The 25,789-nt window shown below is 44.6% G+C and overlaps 1 protein-coding gene across 5 annotated transcripts in view; it reads right to left on the bottom strand.

Annotated features, from left to right (window-relative positions):
* tiam2a (TIAM Rac1 associated GEF 2a) overlaps positions 1 to 25,789 on the bottom strand; it is a 93,037-nt gene that overhangs the window by 23,097 nt on the left and 44,151 nt on the right. For 3 of the 5 annotated variants that reach the window (XM_051390746.1, XM_051390728.1, XM_051390739.1), the window contains exons 2-16: positions 25,635 to 25,731; positions 23,627 to 24,808; positions 23,507 to 23,533; positions 19,975 to 20,428; positions 19,128 to 19,300; positions 17,764 to 17,988; positions 14,076 to 14,261; positions 13,609 to 13,752; positions 10,265 to 10,321; positions 6,135 to 6,311; positions 5,446 to 5,550; positions 5,273 to 5,351; positions 5,067 to 5,156; positions 4,740 to 4,958; positions 1,612 to 1,706 (exon numbers count right to left, since the gene is read on the bottom strand). In XM_051390746.1, the coding sequence (XP_051246706.1) occupies positions 1,612 to 1,706; positions 4,740 to 4,958; positions 5,067 to 5,156; positions 5,273 to 5,351; positions 5,446 to 5,550; positions 6,135 to 6,311; positions 10,265 to 10,321; positions 13,609 to 13,752; positions 14,076 to 14,261; positions 17,764 to 17,988; positions 19,128 to 19,300; positions 19,975 to 20,428; positions 23,507 to 23,533; positions 23,627 to 24,802 (3,207 nt within the window). In that variant the 5' untranslated portion in view covers positions 24,803 to 24,808; positions 25,635 to 25,731. Of the gene's footprint in view, positions 1 to 1,611; positions 1,707 to 4,739; positions 4,959 to 5,066; positions 5,157 to 5,272; positions 5,352 to 5,445; positions 5,551 to 6,134; positions 6,312 to 10,264; positions 10,322 to 13,608; positions 13,753 to 14,075; positions 14,262 to 17,763; positions 17,989 to 19,127; positions 19,301 to 19,974; positions 20,429 to 23,052; positions 23,134 to 23,506; positions 23,534 to 23,626; positions 24,809 to 25,634; positions 25,732 to 25,789 lie in introns of those variants that run through there. The other 2 variants (XM_051390755.1, XM_051390766.1) reach the window with 2 other exon arrangements.

Here is a 25,789-nt window from a genome sequence, read left to right as displayed (position 1 = left end):
TTCTTTTTTTTTTTTTTTTTTTTTTTTTTTTAATCGCCTTCACAGTGACTGACTCTCCCTGATGGAGGCAGAGAGCTTTTTCCCCTTTTTGTGCCTCAAATGTGCATATAGGCAGTGACATAAGCACACACATTCATAAACCTCCTTCCTTACACACATACCCACCTTCCATTCTTCCATTCATTCCTCAGTAAAAGACAAGCAGCAGGGAGCTGAGCATCAGCAGCAGTGGTGCAGTGCAGATCCCGGCGCAGTGGGACTGACTCATGTCGCCGGGCAAACAAAAAGAGAGACGAATAGAGCCAGAATAATGAGAGGAGAAGAGGGCAAGTTGTCCTCTCTAATCCACCTCCTGGCTGACCTCGGGTCAAATACTGCACGGCATCTTCTGACAGAGGCAATTAGAATAAAGGCCATGGCAGCCACAGCAATTACCAACGGTTTCTGGATCTTTAGCCTAGATTTACTATCAACAAATCATTAATGAAATGAGCACAACATAACTGCCTATTCTCTTTTTCATTTAGACCATATTACATAATGAGCTAAAGTTGGCGCCAAACGTGCACCAACATTGCACACAACAACTACAGGGCTTATAAAAGGATGGAAAATATTAGATTATTGGTGCAGGAGAAGGTGAATCTGCATGAACGCACACACACATCCATTCTCAAGCTTCCAGCCATGCCTACATCATTAACACATGGCTTTTTCATGATGACCACACACACTCATTACTGCTCGCGATAAACACAAGCGCACACGCTCTCCCGTATTACATTACCGCAGCGCTGAGGCGTAATTCCCAATGGGCCGAACTCATTCTCAGTTTAATGACTTCAATAAAGTTGGTTTACATATCAAATACCTGACCGGATATTCAACAACAGACAGGAAAGAAATAGGCGTGCGATCTGCCATAAATCATGAGGGGCAACCATCTGGCACATTTATGGAGGGGATATTTCTCCACAACTGATTTGAGGGGGAATTCAAGAGTTATATTGATTGCATGGTACTTTCATTGTGTTTATGACCAAGGGACAAGCACTGGGAATATGTTACAAGCAAGAAGATATCTGACTGTCTTAAATATATTCACTAACTAAATGACTGCAGCTCTAGAATAACGTGTGTGTGTTTGAGTGAAGGAGAGGAAAACAGGAGCATATTAGACAACTGTTTCTTCTGAGAAATTTGGCTTTGCCTCCCGGGATGCATGTTTTCATGTGCATGTACCTGTGTGTGTGTGTGTGTGTGTGTGTGTGTGTGTGTGTGTGTGTGTGTGTGTGTGTGTGTGTGTGTAGGAGGCAGTGGCACTGTGACACAGCCTCTTCTTTCAGTCAGCATGACAGTAATAAGCTGTGTTTATACCTGTGGCTATAGAGTATTCTAATTATGGTAATGCTAAAGATTGGTGCCAGTCTGGTCTCTGACAGCCCTACAGCTGCCACTGTGAGTGGGCACAAACACTAATACGCACTCAACAATGTGCACACTTTTATTCAAACAGACAAACCAGGAAGGAGAGACAATTACCATGTATGGATGTTGAGACAATGGAAATACACAGACACACTATCAGACAAACACTCTTGCCCCTCCTACCTTGCTGTGCTGAACAGGCCTGTGTGCGCAGTGGGAGTGACCATCCTCCAGTCCTACACACAGGGATGCTTCACCGTCAGCTGCAGTGCACACATCTGGAGAGAGAGAGAGAGAGAGAGAGAGAGTGAGAGGGGGAAAGTGAGGGGAGTGTTTTAACATTAGGTTTCGGTTTTGTGTGTGTGTGTGTGTGTGTGTGGTGGGGGGGGTAGTGTTTTATGCTCATACCACCCATCATTGCAACACCACTACTGTGGTTTTTACTGTAGCACATCCTTCTACTGACCACAAAACACAAACAATGCTAGTTATAGTCTAAAACCATCATGGGCGCCTGCCAGTCGCACAGAACTGAAATATGTCTCTCGTCTAAAAATGGCAATGGCATTCAGTCATCCCAAAAAAAGAACACTTGGCAATCCTAATTAAAGACTCTGTTATCTCTTTCTTTGTTTGACCAAAAACAAAAAAAACAACCCTAAAACTGTTCTGTAGATGGAGTTCACTGCTGGATGTCCTGACAATCCCACTAATAAAATGTACATTTGCATATGAAATGTCATGACGGGATGACACGATTAAAGTCCAAATTTTGGTAATTCAAGGTCCCGAGGACGAACTCTCTAGCAGTTGGCACATGAAAAGACTTTATTCCTGATTGTAGCCTGGGAGGCAGGCCAACGTGACAGCAGGAAAGAAAAGAGAACTGCTGGACCTCCTGTGGAGCCGAACCTCTCCTTCTTAAACTGACAATCACTGTCAACCAAATGTCAGACTGCGATACCAGAGTTACAAAAGATATCTAGTCATCTGAATTTGATTTTCTTGTCCTATAAATTTGCATCAGGCTGAATGACTTGAGATGACAGACCGTTTCCTTCTAGGAATGCCGTCATGAAAGTCAGACAAGTGTTGATTTCCCACCATCGGCATTTACCTCCCCTGCCTCCTTATCCGCCTGCCTGGGATCATATGCCCTCTAGAGACGGAGAAGAAAACTGCAGGCCCTTTGATCACACCACTTACTGTAATGAGGCCTTCCAGTCATTAATCCCTTTGTGTTCAATTATGGCTGTAGTGAAGGAAACACTGATGAATTACTATCATTAAAATGATACTCAACACTTTCTCTGAAACTTGGACTGTTTTTTTGAATGCCAAACAATGAGAAAGGTAAATCAACATCAACATTTTAAAATGGGGATGTCAGTAGTAAGGTTTTGGTAAATTTGCATATATTTCATATAAAAAACAAAACCTATCATGAATTGTTGTAATTTGTTAACATTGCACAATTAAAAAGTAAATTGTTTTTGAGCTTGATCTCCTGTATTGGATCTGCCCTGACAGCTGCAAGACAAATGTTCATAACCTCGGTTTAAAATTGAAACGTTATAATCTGATGTTATCTGAGACCATATCAAATTCTTACAGAAAAACAACTGTACCAAATCTTAAGCTTCGTGATACCACAGATAATGTTCTTTGCTCGAGAAGAGTTTCTCTTACCTTTTAGAGCGAGGCTTGAACAAACAGACAAATGTATCTCTACCAGCTGGGTATCAGCTGTGTTTGTCCAATGACATGGATGACCTTACTGTTCAGTTCTGACACCTCGTGTCTGCAGTGAGATTAAACTGGGCTGACAGGATACTATACATCCACAGCTATAATGAGCCCTCTACGGTCAAAAGCCCAGTCGTGGCCCTTCCTCTCCCCGAGGACACAGAGCTGTGAAACTTCATCCAGAGCTTTTTCTACTGCTTTTTCTTCTTTTGACTTTTGACAGTGAAGAGAGAATGAGTCTCTTTTGAGGAAGTAGAGATCTGGACTAGATCTCAACTGGAGCGGAAGTGTGGCGGCTGTTTTGTGGTTAAGACGGCAAAACTACCTCCTTTCTCAGCAAACACTGCCAATGTGAGCAACTGTCTATCAAGTAACTTTTTAAGTTGACATAAACAGGGATGTCATGCAAGCATAAAAGTCTGGGTTGGGGCGCATATATATGTATATATATTTATATAAAGATATAAGATACATAAGGCAGCGCTAACATCATATGTTGTTATCTGCTATATTGCCAATGAGCTGTAGTAATTTCCCAAATGGCTCAGCCTCCTTGAAAGATCCATCATCACCACTAGCCTAAGTACATATGACCTGTAACCACAACTACACACACTGATATGACTAGAGAGAGACATATAGGGGGAAGCAATAATGGTAGGATTTTCATGCCTACCTTAACATCTGTCTGCAAGACTCTAAAAGGAATCCCTTACTCTCTCTAAGTTAACTTACTAATTGAATTTCATTTTCACATGTTTAAAGAAGGGATTAATGAAGACTTCAGCAACACCACCATTAAGCTGTAGCCTACATCTCCTCCAGCACTGATGCACAACACTGTGTGCATGCATAGTACCTGCTGTTCTGAACTGAAACTACCTGTTTTTCAGATACTTGGGGGTGGGGGGGTCATCAGTGCCATCCCATTTGGTTCTGTTGCAGCTTTAGTTCCTCTTTAATTCTTCCTTTTACATTGTTACCTCCTCAAAATGTTCACACATACACACCCTACACTACTGATCCCACTCTCCATTTGTTTTTGTTATGTATTTTTTGAACTTGGGAGAGTTGAGATGGTGTTGTCTTCCACTTGGTCATGGCCTTACAAGCCAGGTTGTGACACAAGATATAACTAATTACAAAACTGATCACACAACAAAAAGGCATAATACATGCTACATCATAAAAGAAAAGAAAATATGGATGGGTGAACTGGGCTTCAACTGGGAGCACTGGCAGTTCCTGGCTGTTCACAGGTAGGATGACACAGCTTGCTTACAGAGAAAACTGTTAAACTGGTGCTTTCATATGTACACAGAACTGACAAAGTGCTACCCTGATGGGTGTGCCAAGCATTTTGTAGCGGCTAAAATTTCTCTCTCTCTCCCTTTCTACTTTTCACACTGACAAACTGAAACTTCAGGGTATCAATATCAACTTTTCTTGCAATGCTACTGTTAAGCGTTTCCATTAAGTAGAAATCTAAAGCCTCTTAGTACACTCCCACTAATGACTAGATTTACACGTTTTCAGCTGGTTTAATGTCATTTAGATTTAAGCACCTGAGGAGGACTTGGCTCGGTGGTGCTTGCTGCGAACCTCCTGGTGGTGTTTGTGTGGAGGGGCCAGGTAGGCGGAGGATGCGTTTGGCGGCCGAGGTCCATCCCGCCTGAGGCTCAGGTGCAGGGTTTGTTCAGCAAACAGCGTCTGGATTAGTGCCAGATCCAGGCCTGACACACACTGGCCGTTGAGCACCAGGATCTCATCGCCTGGACGCAGACCTGGGAACACAGAGGAGTGTGATTCAAAAGAGGCCACATAGATATAGTGTGCGATACCGTTACCGGTGGCTTCAGGATTGTTTATGTCATTCTTAAGCAAGTGGGCACCTTCATTGAAAGCTAGTCCATCAGGAAGCACTTCACTGACAAAAATCCTGCTGTTTTTCTGGCTGTCTATGTGTCCGGTTACTGCAAAACCTGGTAAGAGGAAGAGACACAAAGATCGACAGGAGGTTTACATAAAGGATCATGAGGTGTACATAAAATCCAGACACAACTAGCCCTATATCAGTCCACATATGAGCCCAACTCACCAAAGTCTCCACTGCCGCTCGGCCTGCTCATGTGCAGTGTAAACACATTAACTGGGACCACCTCCAGTTGATCATTGACCTACAGGGTGATATCAAACAAATCAATACACATTAAATAAAGAGCAGAGAATAAAGAGCACTGCATATCTATGTGTGATTTTTGCACTCCTCACCACATCGCGGAGAAGCTCTCCGTGAGCCACGTATCGGACCTCCACGTCCTGCCCCGCTTGTCTGTGCAGTCGGAGGCAGTGCAGGCCCGGGTCCAGCTGTTTCACCTGTTTACACAAGAGTCCCTTAATGTTCAGCAGCCTGCATGCACAGAATCATCTGACATATTTCATGCACCAGCGCTTAGTCTGACAGCTGCTATACGGCCGAGGTGTGAATTATTCACTGAATTTACACTTGGTGATGAGAAATTTGCGGTAAACAAAAAAAGCTTCGCCCAAGGGAGCGTGGTGTGTGTGTTTGTGTGTTTCTCAGCAGTCATTCATAGGGGACTATGTAAAGTCAGACACTGGATGAATAGGTGTGTTATTACAAGCCTTTGGGAGCACAATACAACCAGATTTGCTGCTACGGATGCTTCAACAAAGACTATTTGACCATTAACAAGACAGCAACTGACATAGCTGAAAATGTACTGTATTAACTTTGTATTCATGTGTGATAAAACCCCACATTACATAACAATATCCATTCTCATCATGAAGTATAAATGGCTGGATGATGTAAAATTCTACCAGACAAATTACATCACTGCTTTTGTTTTTTGTGCAACAACTGTCAGGAATGTGCCACAAATGCAACTGTTGTGATGACATGTCGTAATTTCTCCACAACTGGCCGCCAACCCAACCTTGCAGGCTGCAGAGAGAAGGTCGGCGACTGTCTGGTCTCTTCTGACGGGAACTTGGACTGTCAGTCCGTCTGGCATGTGGACACACGTCAGCACGTCTGTGGCACCGCTGACGCTGTCCCACACACCGCCCTCAGGGGGCGACATGGAGTAGATGTTGGCCAGCACATCCAGCCTCTGTGGGGGGGGGGTAAGGAAGGGAGGGTAAAGAAAGAAAGAGAAGGGGGTGAGCAGCATTAGATGGGAAGGAAAGAGAGAGAGAGAGAGAGGACAGAAGAGGGGAAAAGGGAGGTAAACAGAGATAGGGAGGGAGCGTGGGAGAGAGAGCCATAGACTTTGAGTAACAGCAACAAATCAATACAGTTCCATTAGTTTAAATGCTTGGCTGTGGATCAAGCAGCGGATCAAAGATGTCATACAATTAGCCTTTCAGAAATTCATTTGACAATATAGACGGCAGTTGCTCCACATAATAGTCATCGTAATGACCGTGTACACAAGACGATTGGCAAGGGTTGACTGGAAGGTCTAGACGTCCGGATTATATCTGCCGGTTCTCCGGGACTTACTTGGCTTGAAAAGCCACAAGAGTAATTTTGAAAAACAGTGATGTATAGGGACAATTTATTTCAATATCGGTCAAACTTTCAGATCAGCCATTTGAAGGTTATCATTTGTTGGTGGCATTAACAGTGAGGTCGGAGCTGGGTATTAAGGGGTGGGAGGGGTTAGCCCACCACTCGGCCTCACAGGCAGCCATTTGGGGGTTTTGGTTGAGACTCTGTGTCTCTGGAGGGAAAAGCGCCACTGCTGCGTTGAGGGGCTGTGGGAGACGCCACAGCTCAGCCTAAGACCACAATTATCAAGGCCCTCGATCTTGAGGAAAGGCTCAATCACACCAAATGTACTGAAACTCGTGGGCCAAAGAAGCCAGTGATTCAGCACTTCTGACAAAGACGATATGACTTCTCGGTTAAACTGAGACACGGGACCAAGAGGGATAATTGCCTAAGTGAATAGGTCTGGGAATATAGCAATGTTTAAAATGCATTATGGGATCATAAAAAGTGTGTAAGTGTGTGTGTGTGTGTGTGTGTGTGTGTGTGTGTGTGTGTGTGTGTGTGTGTGTGTGTGTGTGTCTTGAGGCTTTTCTGTCTGTTTCAGAAGCTGGCTGTCTGCTGTTGATGCATCACCTCGAGAGGAAAAAGACCTTTTTCCCTGCCAGAAAAAAAGCCTAAAGGGACCAGCTAAGGCCGCTGATTCAGAGCATCACTTAGCTCCACGCATACAAAAAAGGCACACAAGTAGCATTCTCAGTGTAGCTCAAATAAATACACGCACACACAGAAAAACATTTGCCTCATTTTCCATCTAAATGTCCCCTCGTGCCAAAATAAAGGCCACCAATGTTCTAAGCAAAATCTTTCCCGAACCTGTAGGGATGGAGGAACACAAGGTGCCACTTCAACACCCACCTCCGCCTGCCTCTTTAGGGATGTGAGGTCATGCTTGCAAACAGAGGATGAAAAAAACAAGCCGTCATGGCAACTGGTTGCATAACCACCCCGTTTGTGTCCCAACAACATGGCGTGACCGGAAAACTAAGATTTGGTTGCCTACACTGACCTGACCAGCATCTGACTAACACTGTACACTCATTCACAGTCAGAGAGGGTTGTAACGGGCCAACGGTTGCCTGGTCAACGTTCCATGAACGACTGCCAACAGTCTGGTCCAGGCACGCGCTGGACTTCAACAAGTGCTCTGTGTGGCGAGTGTGTGTGTTCTATTTGCATTCAGCCAAATAATTCAAACCGATACTTCAGTCTTTCCTTCTCAAGTGTGGAAATTATTTCCAAGCAAGACGTCCTCCACCCTGGAGCTTCTAAAGATGGAATGTGGAGTAACGGACGGTTCAGTGGCCGCAGCAAAAAATACACCCTTTCTGTTCCACTTAGCAACTGGGTGACACAAATATTACAGTACTGCCTCAAATAGATATGGTGACCACGAGGAAGAAACAGAAGAGTAGCTGACTACAATTTCAGACAATTTCCCCCTATTATATCTATTAAAAGGGTATTACTCTTAATTTCCTCACAGCTCCACCCAAGGTTCCTCTTTCCCTCACCGTGACACACTCTTCCACACACTCACACTCACAAGGTGACAATATTGACCACCCTTACTGGCTCGCACTGGCGCCTGTTTCTCAGAGATGACTCTAAAGTTAAAGCAGAGGAGTGTATCTGTGGGTAGTGGAGTGTGGTGAGAGGAGGTGACACAGAGAGAGGGATCAGTATGTCATGGACAGGGATGGTGGGATCATGATCATAAAAAATGAAGAGAAAACACTTACTTACAGAGAAGAGGGACATGGAAGGAGAGGGAGCTAAACCTGAATCCAAACATTTAACCATAAACCCATTACCCCGCTCTGGAACTTACTCAACACAAGCAGCCATTTGTATCCATTTTAAATGTATGAATTGCTCAATGAGGGTGAGTACGCAGCATTAAGTTAGAGGAATCACTGTTTAAGTAACATATGTCAAGGATTGATGTCATTTTCTAGCTGTCAAGAAATAGTCTTTCGCTCCACTGCTGACAGAAGGCGTGGGTAGATGGAGTATTTAAAGAGCAAAGTGATGCCAGTCAACATGAACTGTGTTTTAACCCTTTAACCTGACAAGTTCATCACATATAGATGTTTATCTCCCTCTGCTTTACGCAACAGTCAACCTGCAGTCGGCACAACCTCAGCCTGTGAAAATAGCAGGTTGGTTAAAATCGTGTCAAAAGGACAACCACATGCACAAACACACACAGACAGCTACACAAGAGTGGAACCGCAACAAAGCTTGGGTACACACATAGAAACACAACTTCCGCTTTGACTTCACTTCAAAAGAATTAGTGGAAGATGATTGCTTATTAGAGTAATTCAGGGGATTTCAGACCCAAGGAAGGCGCAAAGACATCAAGGCGGAGATGAAGAACTGTATGTGTCGATAAAAATCAATACAGCTGTTATCCTTCTCTCCCTCTTTCCCCACTTCCCACCCTAAAGAGTCTTAATCCTCACTAAATCAAACGGATTCAACTGACAATCCGTTTTCCACACTCACGTCCAAATTTAGAAAAAGACCAAAACACTCGGCCGCATTTTAAGAAACATTTAAGCATCGACCCAATGAAGGCCGTTATTGTTTCCTCAAACCACTTCCTGCTCTGAGTCCATTTCAAGGCCCTTAATGGGGGCAGTTTTAACACTCGCCACATTCACCACAAACTCATAATATGAATCACTGCATCCTGTGGAACAGCAATCTTCCCAACACCCGTCCTGCTCTGCCGAAAAGAGCCCATTATGCTCATCTGCCGACGCCAAATTTAATCTGTTCATCCGGCAAAAAGACATTTAGAAAACATATCATCTTTTGGATATTTGTAAAGAGGAGACCAAGAGGACAGAGACATGTGGAAGCTTGAGGACAGCGAGGTCTGGAGCCGAGGCTTACGGCGATATTTTACACTTTTACACTCGATTCAAGCGTGTCACCACCCAATAACCTGGGAATGCTGTGGTTCCGATGTCTGGCTGCTCACATGGCCAAAATTCAAACTTGTCAATCATTCAACACTTTCACCATAAACCCTTACACTCACACTTTCAATCAGCGCTTCTGGTCCACACTTCAACTCACCATTAACTCAATTATGCTGTGAATTAGAGCGCTGTCCACACCAGAGTTTAACACGGTCTTACCCCTGTAAAAATCTTCTTAGATCTTTTTGGATATGCTGCCTATTTATCTTTCAGACACCTGCCATTCAACATGAAAGGAATCTTTGATCCTAGTAATATACCCGGCCGGCCAGAAACACACACACACACACACACCCTATGTGTAAAAAATATCTTTACACCACTCAGTATCAAAGCTATGAAAGACAGCAGAGGTCAGAGTAACAGCAGACCTGTTTTTGCCACGGCTACTTCACGCTGGAACTGATCATTTAGCACATAAAACGGTAGTACGGGATGGATGTGACAGATGGCGGTGGAATTTTTAAAAGATATATCAAAGATCCACAAACCATAACGGTTACTGAAGGCTGTGACTCACCTCGGTGCTCCTGGGAGGTAGGGCGTACGTTTGACCTCCAGCGTCGCTCTCAAAGATCTGAAATCAAGAGAATGACAGTTAGAAGTACAGACTTAGGGGCACCATACTGATTGACTCATGAGCAATTAAGTGTCCAGCCACTTCGGCAACACAATATTAGACACACACAGTGCTATTATGTAGCTAATTAAAAACTACGTGCAGCGGGTGCAGCCCTTTGATACTGCTTCCAAACAGGCTCTGTAGCCTTTGAAGGTGCAATGGTGGAAATATGCTGTGTGTGTGTGTGTGTGTGTGTGTGTGTGTGTGTGTGTGTGTGTGTGTGTGTGTGTGTGTGTGTGTGTGTGTGTGTGTGTGTGTGTGTGTGTATGGAGTGGTTTCTGTGTAGCAGAGAGATGAAAGGAGGAAAAAGTCCGGTTACAGATGAGAGGAGGACAAGCTTTTCTCCCCCTCCACTCCATCTCCACATCCATTCAGTGTCGAAATCTCTCCGTTTCTTGAGCCATTTCATCTTCCTCAACCTCTTCCTTTCTACCTCCTCTCCCTGGCTTATGATTCTAACGCGTGTTGGGCTAAGCCCGGTGCTAGAGGTGACTCTGCAGCCTCAGTGGGCTTTAACAACTCTATAATACAGCAGTCACACAGAGCCATCCGTTATGTGTGCAACACCGGTCCTCGCTCAAACAGGCCGCAGTTATCAGGTTTTGCTGAGATACTTTGTCACCGGGGCAGGAGAGACGTGATAGGTGGCATGGCTGGCGACAGAAATGGGGCAATTTGTTCTCAAAATGGGTCTCAAAGGTGCCTGTATTCTGCTGTGAGTGTGGTGTGATAGTATGCACACTACGCTTAAGAGTTGGTGTACGGAAGAGAGTTGCAGGATTACTTCTCTCTAAAAACAATCCCAAGACGTTTCCTTCACAAAAAGAGGGCTGCTGTTATGGTAGTACGAACCCTCGTCTGACCTCAGTACAGTAACTCTTCCTCCCCAACGCGAGTACATTTATAAAGTGGCTATAAACAGTGCTGCTTCGCCGTAAACTGACTAATTTTAGAAAGCTTTACCAACTCTCCCACAAATCCTCAGACCTTTCTGGCCTACTTCCCACAGCCGACTGCCGGCCAGCTCCTTACTGTATACATAGCTCCACTAAGACGGATGAGAGATGAGAAAACGAGAGGCAAAGAGATGGGGGTAGAGCATGACTTTGGGGCAAGGTTGTCGAGCGCGGCGTCGCAGTGGTAAATGGGATTTAGGCTTAGTCAACACAGATGAGTCAGTATGGAAACTGTGGGAGAAAGACCGCCAGCTAACGCTCTGATGTTTATGCTTTGAGAAATGGGGGGGTTTGAGAGAGAGGACACGGCTGAAGGGAAAGAAGGAAAGACAAATGGCGAGGGAAACTAGGGGAGAGAGTGAGACGAAACTCTAGGTTTAAGAGATTAAATAAGGATAGAAGGTTGAGGCAAAAGTTGAGTGAGTCTGAGTTGGAAGGAAGGGGGCTAAATGGAGAGTAAAAGGGAAGGAGAGCACAGAAGGAAGATATCTCTAGAGTCTTGGAGAAAGCACGGTGCGACAACCTGAGAAGGTAACAACAGATTAAGTGCATGGAGGAGAGCTTGGCTCCTGAGATGGCCTCGCTGTCCAAATCCTGCCCCAGAAGACACGTGTCTCGTCAGCACCGCGGGAGAGAACAGCCAAGGAGCCGATGATGACATTTAAAATGGCCAGGACTGAATTTCCCACAAGTCACAGAGAAAGGAAAACTGAAACTAACACCACAATGATCTTTCACAATTCCAAACAAACTGAGAACAAGAAAAAAAAACAGCACATGTCCAGAAAAACTCAGCACTCTGAAAATCCCTTAAAGCACTAACCTGCCACCAGCTCTGTTCCTTATTGGCCTCTAAAAAATATCAGAAAACGACTAAAATTAGTTTTTAAGAGAAGGGGGACCTGGGGAAAACAAAATAAAGGAAGGCTGTTTAATATTTAGCGTCTTTACACCAACCATCTGCTGGTTTCTGCGGGGCTGAGGAAAGGAGTGGAGAATGCCATCTACCACATATGGCTTTCAATAATTCATGTGTGTGCTGCAGTGCCACCTCGACCTTCTGCACTGTGAAATGTAACTGGGCCTCATTAGGCTGGCCGGCTGGAGTTCCCCCAGAAAAATAATAACACACAACACATACCTAGTCGCTGACAGACGTGCGCAAATGCACAAACATAAATATCACAAGGCAGGTGGTGGGATGTGTGAGCTAGATAAGGGACAGGACAGGGAACATTATGTAAGCAGTCAGGAGTCAGGGCTCACCTGCTGAAGAACATGATTGGCTCTTAACTCCAAAACAATAGAACTCCATATTGGCTTCACAGCGTAAAGAAAAATGAAGGTAGATTGCTGTTTAATCAAAGCCACGCTGCTCTCTCTTCCTATGCTCTCAACTAATGAAGAGGTCTATAAAAGACTTGAGATGTGAGCGTTTCCTGTGGCGATTCTGAAAATAGACCACCAAGAGGAGAGTATTCTCCAGGGTGGTGGATTTCTGTATCAATAAATAACCAGCTTGCATGAGTCTAATTACTAACCTGAGAGGATTTTCAACTCCCCCTCTGCACCTGGGTGCGGAATGCTCCACTGTGTTTATGTTGATGGGAGGTGTGCACTCAAACTTAGCAGGACACGGGGGGGGGGGTGAGCTTATGTGTTTCTAATTAATAAAATCTCCTTAGGGAGGGGAAATGTGCTGAAAGCGCTGCAAGACTGTACCAATATCTTCCTCTCTTTCATGTCAGCACAGGCATTGTACGTCCAAGTAAGCAATAAGGCAACATGTTTTCAGGTTGTTTCATTAACGAATATGCACAATGAGCACTGAGGGTTTGAGTTTCGAGACACAGCTTTTCTCAGCGGTACGTCCCAGAGACTGTGTGTGTTCATAAGCATGCGTGTGCGATACCGTTACATTGTGTGCACCCGTGTGGGTCGTCGTTTTCCTCGCTGAATACATGAAGTGGGTGAGTCTGCTAATCCAGACCACCTGAAGAGTTTCATTATTCTGGGATTCAATAGAGATTATCTAGTGTCACTTCAAGGTCTAACTGCTTTCTGCACTGAAAAGAACAAAATGCAAGGACCACTTTGTTACATCATCTGTACTGTAATGTAAATTATCAATATCCTAAAGATTTTATGAAGTAGGAACTAAAATATGAACCGATATTCATTTGAGAAATCACTATCTGTAACAGTTTGGTACTTACATGGTATTGAAAGTATCAGTATTGTGTTCTATAAATAAGCCACATCTGTGGGTGTGTGTTTCGGTAGTACCTGCGATGCAGAGGGCCTCTTTTCCCGGCCCCTCTTCGTAAGGTTGTCGAGGCCTTTGAGCGAGGAGAAAAGGCCTCTCTTGCGCTGTTTGTAAGTCAGGGACAATGAGCGCCTCCTGAGTGTGGCCTCATCTCTGGAACAGATCTGAACAGATACACACTATCAGGACCCTGATCATTTAGCGAACAAAACGTTTCATCTAATCAGACCATCTTAATTAGGCTTATTTTCCTCCAGTAAAACATAAAGGGAGCGTTTGCAGCATGCTTTTTGAGTTTCAAATGATTAAAAAGATTTTCAAGGTTACTGTTTGACATCAAGTAAATTAAAACTTAAGTACCACGTAGAAAAAGAAACGTTAAAAGGCAGCTAAAAAAGACACACTGCTGGCCCTTTGATTCTTTATACTGCATGCATTCCTTAATCATTCATCTGTCCTTTCCCAAGGCCTGTCTGGGCTTCCTTACCAGTGCATGGAAGGAGGAAACAGAGAAGATCCCCAGGCGTCCCAGGGTGGTTTTGGTGGGGCGGCTGGCGATTGCCAAAAGGCTCTTTGGGTTGGGCAGTTCTCCTCCTTGTAGACTGGCCAGGTAGCAGCGCATCCTAAACAGATCCATGTTAAACCTCTCCAGGTTCTGCTCCCACTGCTGGATCTGAAGGACAAGGAAGGGGGTTATTATAATTATCACATACGTTTGCTAGAGGTTTTGAATCTGAATTTTCTGATTATTTTTGGGTGGTGGTTGAGAACAGAGGGTCAAGGGGAGGTAAAATGGGGGCTAGGAGAGGAGAGAAGGAGTGGAAGGAGAAAGAGAGTCAAAGAGGGAGATCCAGGGTCAGTGAAGTGCTTTCCATCATGCTGCAATTGCTTGCAGATGTTGGTGGCGGGTGAGGGCACAAATTGGTGGAGGCAGTACTTGATGGTGAGGGGGGGGGGACTGCATATCTAGCAGAGGAGTGAGTTTGAGTGCAGTAAATCCTAATGCCCATTTTTTTATGCAAGCCTAGAGAGAGCGGTGATGTTGCACAGACCACCCGTTAAACCTCCACCCTGTACATACACACAGTTTATAGTCGCATTCCCTCTGTCCCTGTTTGCACTATGTAAGCTATGAGAAAGTGCTTGTTTTGTTGGCTGGAAACTGGTTTTAATGAGAACGCTCAAGTTAAACAACCCTCTATAACAACTGACTTTAATAGCTCTCGTCTGCACTGTGAGTTCATTTACAATAACGCACCCTATGGCGTTGTCCAATTAGGTCTCATTCACACTGATGGCATTCTTTAGCATCGAGGAAGAACAGGAGGGTGGTGTTTTTATGAACCTCTGACTTTTCATCTTAAACAAAGAACTTGCACAAAAATCACCAAGGGAACATACGGGGCTATGTCATGTGCTAAACCCATGGAAACGCCTATGTATGTGCAGGTGGCCTCGGTTAACAAGCCTTGAGTCAATGACGTTCAGCCATTATTCCCATTCCAGACTTGGACCATGAGGACAACTGCTAGGAATCCACAAGCACTGGTTATAAAAAATGACCTTGCACTTGGCATGTCTGTTATTTGAATAATTGGGGAAATGATCAAACACTACAGTGAGGCATTAGTACTTCTCAATGCAATGAAATGACCTTTTCCTCTTAGAAATGAAAAGTTGAATTCCTAAGCAATAAAGCACACCCTTGCTCTACTCAGGGATTTTGCAAATATAGCTTTACTTGGTCGTGTACGACCAGCTACCTAACTTTAAACAGAGATCACTGTATATCAGACATTAGTGAATCAGTTTGCTAACTTGATGACTCGTCTCTACTTGTGCTACTGTTACACTATGTTTTAGCATTTAGCATTATCTCGTAATTGTCACTTGTAGTCACAGGTAAGTAAAAGTTGCACAGTCTCATTTTACTATGCACTGTAATTATGCACAGCTAATTACCAGCCCTTGCTATGAACTATAGAGAGATTATAGGAAACCCACATCTAAAAAGTGACACAAAATATAACAAAAGTTATTTTTACAAGATGAGCTTTCTTATGGTGATAATGATATAGCATTTGCCTGGTTGGTATGGAGCAGAGAGGCTTATGATTTAAAAGCGACACGTGGATGACTTTTGTGTCACTTTAACTTGTGTAAAGGCCTTTTTGTCACGTCTAATTATTGGCATTACTCTGCTGAACCTGAACTCAAAGAGCTTGTACATAAATCCTCTGATAGCAAGTAAGTGAGCAAAGCACATTTTTTATCCTGCTATTCTTGGGTCATTATATGTAACACAGTGTTCCGGAGAAACTGGGAATTAATTCCACTGGTAGTTTGAAGATGACTTTAGATGGGAAAGGAGGCATTACTGAGTAAATCAGATAAGCTCCTTCCTCAAAAGCAAAGACAAATTTCGGGTTGCTGCTTTGGAAGAACTCGTGTCTATGTATAACTGTCACACAAGATCCTAGCATGCCTCTGATTTACACACCATCTGGATCCGTTTGTCAACAGTCAAATATCCGCATCTTCATTCAGGGATGTTCTAAAATAGTCCTGTGCATAAAATTCGATCTGATGATTCATGCCGGAGTGCATCACTGATGAGCAGAGTTTTTTTAATAAAGGCCTATATGCTGTCTATTGCTCCATGCGTCTAGCAGGCTTGAATCAGCACAGTGAGACAATCAACCAACATCAGTGAAAAGCAAGGCATGTTCGGGCCCATCTGGCCTGCGTGCACAACTTATTTACATCCATTTCAGAGTCATTAAGCTCAGCAGAAATAACCCTGTCTTTGAACAGATCCTCATCTTTTCTTATTCCCTCTCTTTAACATCTGCCCCCGGCTCTCTGTAAAAGCCCTAATGCATAATAAGTCTTTCAATGCAACTTGATCGTGGCGTGTGTGTGTGTGTGTGTGTGTGTGTGTGTGTGTGTATGTGAGCTCGTGTGTGTGAAAGGGGGCAAAGGCAGTCTTCAAAAGAGGTCTCCTGGCACTGATTTCAGTAGACGTGGGTGGGGGTGGGGTACATCAAAGCAGTGCCCTGTTGGTGCTAGACAACCCCACCGAAACCTTAAATCTATCATCAGCCTCAGGGCGCCCGTATCAGAGTCCTGTCCCATACCCTTCTGACCCTATCATTGGCTCTAACCCCTTCTGTCTCTTTGTCTACTCTGAGGTGGCATACTGGCTAAGTGGAAACAGATACAAGCACACAGTCTCGCAGTCAGACAGAGACATCTCCACTGGTCATTACTGCGGTGAGCTGTCCAGCTTCTACCTTGCTGCTTCTTCATACAAACTATATAATGACATACTCATAATTCCACTTAGGGTACTTTACCTAAAGACCAAATAACAGCCCTTCCACAACAGCTACAGCAGCAAATACGTAAGTGTCCATTTTACTCATGGACATGCGAACCCTCATGGCTACGCAGATGCAGAAGGTATAAATTTGCTTTAAGAGGCACTTCAAGTCACTGGCCACCTGAGTCGAAGGGGGAAAAAGGCAGACGGATTTTCCCACATTCCACAACAAACATTAATTTCTTGTAAAAGTATTTGGGTTCTAACTAAGCTATAGGTTATGGGCTTTTTATATCCATCAGTAATCTGCTGTATGTGGGCTACAGCACAGTGCTCGATGCTTTGGATTCTCCCCCCAGGCTGTGAGGAGGGAGGAGGAGGAGGAGGAAGAGGATAATGCATGTTGAGAGCCCATTACTAGGAAACATCTGGAATCCCAATCTGATGCTCGGGGAGCGAGCTGCTCCCTTGGGCCCCTTTGCGATTGCGTTTGGGGACTGATGCATTTAGGCCATTTCACCCACCCACAGACAAAAATAAAGCACAAGCTTGTCATCACAGTCACAAAAACAGGAAAATTAAGTAGGGCACATCATGTGGTTGCTACATGTAACACATGGTATAATGACACAAAGAAGAGTCTAAAGATCATAACTTGGTGTGAAAAGAGCATATCGTACACCACCTGATCTATCAATGCTGACCTAATCCAAAGATTTAGTGTGAAATTTGTCCCCTGGGCATGTAATGTATAATACAGTGGAAAATGCGATAGTGGCCTCCGATATGCTCAGTGATGCTGGTATTAATCTGAGCTAATGTCTCACTATCAGTATCATTATCACTCCCTCACCTGGTTCTCAATAGCCTTGCGGTTCTTGGGGTCACTGACCACCGTCAGCTGCAGCTCCGCCATCTTCTTCATCTTCCCGTCCATGTCGATCTTCTGCAGCAGGCCACGGACCTGGCTCCGCAGCAGGCGCACCGTATCCTCCTTCCCCTGGCGCTTGGCCAGCAGCGAGGCACTGGCAGAATGGATGGCTGTCACCCAGTTCTCCAGGTCGGTCTGGTTGCTGGCCTGAAAGGGCAAAGAGGGACAGGGAGTTTGAATTGATGAAGTAGCAAGGCCAATATTTCCCGTTACAAGCTGGATTCAGGGACGTGACAGCTGATAAATCTGCTAGGATAACAAATGCACTGCTATTGTGTTATTCTATCATATATCACTATAAGATCATTGGGTGGCAAGCTGGGCTTTGCTGGATCAATAAAAGAAAACTTGATTAATGGCGCCTCTATGAGAAAGCATAGGTTATGAACTGTTGCTGAAATTAAACATACATTTTCCCTGTTAATAAGCTATTACATGATTATCACTCTGTCTTCATAAGGCATTTCAAACAGAAGCAGCATGTTGAAATCAGCTGACCCGACTTCAAATTGAGAATGACTTCTGCTCAACAGGCCATGTGAGTGGAAACAAAAGAATGAAACACTGGCTGTCTTCATGTTACAGAGCTGATTTTCTCCGCTTGCATCTGGGGCCATGTCAGCTCCACATAGTAGTATTTTATTAGATGTAGGGCTGGACACCGCAACGTACTGCAGTCTGGGAAGCTTGTAATCTTAACTGCAGGAGGCTGCACGGAAAGAGCTGAGGCTAGGCATGCATTTGGTAGTGATATGTAGGTCAGTAAGCACAATGGGCAAATAGGATGTGCTCTCAAGACCTCTTAGCTGGAAAGTTTGGGCACTTTGCTCTAAAGTCACTCACATGCCAAAATTGGTCATTTCATATGCAACACTTGAGGGAAGGGAAGATAAAAAAAGTGTCAAGTGTGCAATTGTGCGCTGCAGTGTACGTGTTACTGTGTCGGTCTGAAAGAGATACATGTCAAATTCATTCTGTGCCAAAATAAAGGCTTCTGTTCTTCGTGTGTTTATTGGATGGTGCAGTGTTTTGCATGAGAACAAGGAAAACAATGTGGCAATATGTCCAAAAGGCTGAGAAAGTCACACAAGCATTTGGAAAAACGCTGACAACTGGAAACAGTAGAGCAGGAAAAGGTATGGGAAAACGTTTTATGTTGAGCTGCAACACTACAAACCTATCATCCATTACACCCGGTAACATATTCAACAATGAACAACATCATTCAAAAGATTTATTGCTGATTATTTGACTCCTAATTATGAGTAGAGTGAGACGGGCTTCACCTGGAAGAGGTAAACGTCTCCATATGAGTTGCTGAGGCAGAAAACATTCTCCTTTTTGGGGTGCTCGGGAACTGCCTGGACGATGCTGTCCTCGGCCAGTAGAGCGTAGCGAGGGGACAGCTCCTGCTCCGGAGATCCCTTACCATAAGTCTCATAGAACAGCAACGTACATCCTGGAAAAGAGGGAGTAGAAATACAGACACGAAGATGGACAGATGGACACAATCGCGTGTGAGTTAGTGATGCAGAAAACATCTTTAAGTGTATATCATTAAGTTGAGTTTCTCTAGACTGTAAGAGTTTGGGGTTTCTACGGCTGTTGTATAATGTTTTACAGACAAAATGTCCTTGTAAAAACATCTAACAAATGAAGTTCTGAGGGACTGGGGGACATAGAAGCACAAAAGTTTTACATACTCCTAAAAGGCTACTTGGAATCATAAAAGTGGTAACACCGTCCTTGCAAATACCTTTTTTTGTAACTTCCAAGAGGTGCTCATCAGTAAATACTGAAAACTGTCGTAAAAGCAGTATGTGTACATACACACACATTTGGTGGCCTGAATTTTAAAAATAAAACCGCCTGTAAGCTTTTAGGGTAGGAGTGGAGCACAATCACTCAACAAGTGTGATTTCATGGTCAAGGACACGACTGCTGTTAAAAAGGAAAGCCCGGGGAAAAGAGGAACCCACCTGCTCCTCAAAACTGAATTATAGAACAAAAATTTGGATAATCTACTTAACTTTGAATTATTTTAAAACCACAAGTCAGCACATTCTTTGACTCAATTTCAAGGTGCATAATTGTTTCGCTGACTTGCACCCCTCCTCCCAGATTCAAGCTCACCTTTCAGGGTCACCCAGTATTGCTTCCATTTGCGGCGGGTCACCAGTTCCAGCTTCCTGTCCTTGTGCAAGGTGACCAAGGGTTTGAAAGAAAGCCAGCCGGCCCGTCTGACCACCCCCTGCTCCTTCTCAAACAGCATATCCAGCTGCTCCAGGGAGCCCTCGGCCGACTCGCTGCTGCTCTCCCCCTCTTCGGTGCCCGTGGATGGGTCTCTTCGCTCACCACTTCCCCCTCCTCCCTGTCCAGTGCCAGTCTCCAGCTCTCTCATGAAGTTCTCGTAGATATTCTGGCGGACAGCGGCGCTCGCCGTTTGATGAATTGCTCCTGATGATTGGGCCCTGGAGGCTCCAGGGAACCAGAGGAGGCTGGAGACCTGGGAAGGGGAGCTGGTGTCTGCAGTCAGGCCATCAACCCCACTGTCAAAGGCATCACTCAGGTCCTTGTACCTGGTCTCCTGATAAGGCACAAAGAGGGGAGAAAAAGTGACAGGAGCATGAGAAGTTGGGGGATGAAGGGCAGAGCATGTGTGGGAAAGATGAAATTCCCAAATTAGCTAACAGAACCACTGTCCTACACTTAGGCAAAAACATCTGTTCGCCCCTCAGATACACCTCTGTATATACAGCAAAGCATACACTGAGACAAAATCAAAGTGTGTTCCTTCTAATTAGCCCAAGGCGATGCAAAATTGAAGGAGAAACTTTTGAAAAATCCAGTCAAACCACTCGAACCTACTTCAAAGTCTGCATTACAGTCTCTAAATCTTTCGCTAGGCTGAGAAAGTGGGACAAATTTCCTGTGATGGCACCTGGGAGGTTGGAACCCTCAAGGCTCAGACAATTTCACGTCATTTGAGGTCTGCTGTGGCTTCCCAATTCCCCAAATGAACACTTGATGGAATTGCACTCTTTCGAGCCTAATGACAGCCTATCTACACTTGACTAGATTGCAGCATTGATTCTGCCCCTGGCAACAGACTGGAGAGCTCTCAACATGCAGACACACAGTATGTGCTGTCATGCCATAGCTCATCCTCCATCTTTGTTTGTTCCCAAGTCTCATTCAGCTTCATCCATGTCTTCCCCAAACTAAGCAAATAATTCAAATTCGCCAAAATCATTAGCAAAAGACTGGAATAGTGCTCAAAAGCATATTCAACATCTTTGCTTTTTTGAAAAATAATAGCAATATAATCACTTATTGATCCCTGCAGGGGTATTTTCTTCTCACATCCTGTAACCAGACAGCTCAGGGTTCATGTTCAGCTATAGGGCAGCAATGAACCCTTTGAACCCACAGTGTTCAGTTGAGGACAGCCTTCGTTTAACCATTACATCCACCTGCCACCATGAAAAACACAGTATTTGTTAAATACAGCGGTAGGAAAATTTGTTCTGAGGACAGGGTGGGTCTTTTCCAGCTTTCCCTAGTTTCCTTCAGCTGGCACAGCCTGAATGTATCCACCCTCTCCCTTTTGTCTTCCAGCTGCTTTTCATTACAAGCAGGTTCTTGGCCTTTGCCATCAGGGTCACGGTGTGACCTTTAAACCCACAACAGAGCCAGGGAGTCCAGGTGGAGGGGAACCAGAGCTGGAGGTGCTCCTGATTTTGGTTGACCTGCTGAAAGAAGCACTGTGAGCAGGCCTTGGAGGAATGTGCCACGGAGGTTTGGCAGTCAACAAAACTGCCTCCAGAGGCATTAGGAATTTCAGTCTCATGACCAGACTGAAGCTCCTCAGTGACTTTAAGATGAACTTGCAGAAAGAGAACCCCCATTTTCCTAAATTGTCCTCAAGCTTTAAAGGAAATGTCTTCTTTGCATTTATCTCTAAAACAGAGCCCGGCCAATTACAATCCAAGCAATGGATTGTGTTTTCTTTGAGCATCCACACCTCAATTCAAAAGGAAAAACAGCCTTCTATGAGGTTTATTTCTGGATAACAAAGACTGTAGTAAACTTGTGGGTGCAAGCTTGCCCCCTTAAACAGTCAAGCACCAACACATGACAGATTAGCATGGCATTATGGCAAGCAGGAGATTTAGAGGCAGGCATTACTAATGTAGAGCGAAAGCTGTGCAACACTTAAAATGAATACTGTCAGTCTACTGCATGTTTGTCACTACAGGGTCGAGTGACAGTGTCAAGGCAAAGCTTCTCATATATTTCACTTAGCATGCTGTTTAAGCACAAGGAGAAGCTCACAAATTCTTACTCCAGCAAAGAAAGAAAGGCCAACTGAATGCAATGATTGTTCTGTTTTGTCCTTTGGTTTGTTGTCAGACCCAACTGACTGAACACCAATCCCTATTAGCAGATCTACTCTCTAAGGACTGTGAGGAAAGCCCAGAAAATCGGCACCACACAACAGCAAGAACAAACGTTAAGTCATTCATTAACATTAGAGGAGAGGTGGGGTTAAATCTTCAGTTGGATTTAGTTTCACTCTAACAGAGCCTCTCAAAGGCTTACAGCTATTCTCTTGGCAGTGCCCAAACAGCGTTCTTAAAAGTTTTACAAGGCAAAGCTAAACGAATTAATGCAGAAACAACTGCTTTCAAGCCTCAAACACAGAGAGGGACATGAGTTCAGGCTCTGTTTCATCAAATTCTTTATGTCAAATTAAAGCTATTAAGAATGTGTGTTGGAGGACTAAATCACATGGTTCATAAAATCCTGTGCAGACAACATGCAGACAAGTTGTGGTTATTTCCAACCTCTCCTCTGACCTGTGCCTGTATAGTACAAGTATCATTTTACTACTGGGAAAATCTATCAGCTGCCTGCTCTGTCTCACATGCTGCTATTTCACCGTAGTCTGCTGCATTCCAAAATTTCTATGCACTTCAATCAGCCTTCAGTTCACTTGAACCCTTCAAAACCTTTTTAAATAAAATGCATTTTTTGGGCTAATGACGACTAAGGCTAAAAAAACACTTCAAGCATTCAGTTAGATCGACACTCTCAAAGCCTACATGTACATCTGAGTGAGCCAAAAGAGCTAAAAACATTAAAATTCAACTATTGTACATTCAAAAACAAATCACAATCAGTATTCAATAATACTTCAGATGTACCCACCCAGATACAGTCATCATGGCATCTGCACATCAGCCCCCAACTTCTCTTCCTCGGAGGATCATCCATGTCTTACATTGTAATAGACATACCTCTCATCCTCGTTCTATCCTCACAAAAACAAGACCGAGCGCTGGCTGCCTTACAAATTTCATTTTGTGCTGCCCCACTGTGCCCTGTCCTAAGACAGCTGGTGTTGTGGGACTAAAGACCAGAGGACGGCGGTTGGTTCCTGGCTATGCCAGGACCACCGCTGTGGCTCACGATCAAATAAACCTTGCCAGACAGGAAACTGTGTGTGGCTGTTACTGATGCCCTCTCCTGTTTTCTAAGCTGTGGCTCTAAGGCTAGAGGCAACTACTATCTTACTATGTACTGAGCGCTTAAACTAGGAGGGCTATAAGTTATGGGGCGACTACGAACACAACACATATGCAACCTATTGTTTTTTACGTACCATGAAGGTAAGATCTCTGTATGAACCCTGTGAGTGATAAAGCCATGTCAATATTATTTTTAAATGCAAAGCACAAGACTAAATCAGTATGATCCCAAAACCCATCCTGGCCCATCTTACCTGAGACTTCCTCTTCTTGCGGCTGAGGCTGCCTGTCCAGTCACTGAGACGTCTGATGCGGTTTTTGATGGAATCTTTCTTCTGGAAGCCGAAATCAGCTCCAGCCTGCTCCTGGAGCTGTTCCTGGTCAGGATACTGGTCCAGATCCTCACTCAAGGTGTGGGCTTTGGGCCTGCGACAGGGCAGGGTGTATGATGAATACTGGCGAGCCTCAGGGCATTCTTCTTCCAGTGGAACATCTAGGACTGATGCAAAAGAGGCTCGGTGTGGCCTCTGGCCTGGTGGAGGTTCTTGTAACTGGGAGGACAGGTCCCTGGCTGTGGGAAAGGTAGCAGCCATTGTGGAGTCCTTGTAGAGGTCTGTGATGGACACAGGGGGAGACTGTTCAATGAAGGTGTCCAGCTGGTGGATAGGGGAGTGTACTAGGGTCCTGCTAGCAGAGCAGGGTTGTTCCTGTTCACAGAGCTCTGTGTTGGGCCCCCAGGGAGAGTCATACCAGGAACCGTCAGAGCTCAACGAGCTTCCCTTGCTGGTCCTGGCCGTGGAGGAGGTAGAGGCCGGCGGTGGGCCGCTGCGGTGGCCATCCTGCCTACTACCACTTGAACCAGGCAGACTGGGAGTGGAGGCAGCCTCCAGGTTGGGAGAAAACTTGAGGAGCTGTACAGGGCCGGAAGCCTCGTTCAGGAGGAGGGGATTGCCCGAGGTGTTAGTGAACTCCACCCTGAGACTGCCATCCTTCTTGATCACAACCCGTGGGCTGCTCTGTTCCTCTAAAGCCTCATGCTCATCACTGTGCCCATTCAGGGTGTGCCCATTAAGTTCAGCACCATATGGATTATCTTCGTAGTCATCTGACATATGTCGCCTGCGTATACCGCATCCAGGCGATCGATGCCAGCGATGCTCACCTGGGCTGCCTCTTGCGCCCTTTGAGACATAGTCATAGTGCCTAGGGGAGTAAGGCTGCCGGGTTTTAGGAGGGGACAGACAGCCGCGGCCAACACACCTGGCCTTGTATCCTGAGCCTACTGGGGCACTTTTCCACCATGTATGGGGAGACAGAGCATCATCCTTGCCTGAGCGGAGCTTCAGTGAGCATGGCTTTGGTTTGCCAGGGAAGACAAAGCTGGTGCCTTTGGGGCCCTGGATACTATACTGGCTCTCAGAATTTCCCATCACTGCCTGGAAAATAAATAAATAAAGGAAACAAACATAATGTTACCAGCATTATGCTACTGGAAAATTCACAGTACTCACGCATAAGGCAGTATAATATATATGGCATGGTATGACATAATGCCAGCTCATCAGAGACATAAAATTATCGTATTACTCATAAACAATAATGACTACACTCCTATAAAACCATACCATACACACATATAATCATTTAATTTGCAGTGGCTGTTTCCAGAGTTAAACAGCAGCACGTTTAATATCTTCCTTATGCCTTTCAAAGAGAATAGCTATAAGTAATTCTATCACATCTGGCCATTAACCTGTATGGTCTACCCCCCCATCTCATTTTACTTCTTTCTTCCATTGTTTCTACAGAAAATTCAGATGAACAGGTTTAGGCTGTCATGGTTGTTATGTGTGACGGAGTTCAAGACAATGAAAAATCACTTCCAGACTGTCCACAACACTCTCACATTAGTGACAGAGAGCCGTGACCAGACAGACACTGCTGGGGCGGCAAGAGGCCAGTACTGTATCTGCTGCTGTCTGTAATGTGCTTACATAATAGGTAAGACTAAATACCTTCAACAGTCATCAAGTCAATTAGCACACCAAGTAGATTAGGAACATGTGGAAGGGATAAAACAGCCTAGGTGAAGGTGCTATAATAAAAAAGAAATCCTTTAAAAATGTCCAAATAGTGACAGTTTTAAAAGGACCAATATGTTTGAAGTAACACGCATTTGAATGTGTATACCAAGGAAGCATTTTAAGTTCAGAGTTAAACATATTCAAGTATAATATTGAAAACCACAGTTTGTTGACTCACCTGTCTGAAAGTCTCTTCTCAGATTGGAGCTTCTATGTGCAAGGTCCTCTCCGCCTCATTTCTTAAAATAAACCGATTCCTTTGTCGTCTGGCTCATCTGAAACACAGAGAGAGGAGTTGACTTAGTGCTACAGGACTGTAATTTACCACGTGTT

Source organism: Dicentrarchus labrax, unplaced genomic scaffold (genome assembly GCF_905237075.1).
Source record: "Dicentrarchus labrax unplaced genomic scaffold, dlabrax2021, whole genome shotgun sequence".
In the NCBI taxonomy this organism is placed as follows: domain Eukaryota; kingdom Metazoa; phylum Chordata; class Actinopteri; family Moronidae; genus Dicentrarchus; species Dicentrarchus labrax.
Note: the sequence above shows the minus strand (reverse complement) of the source record. Positions and strands in the feature narration are given on the sequence as shown.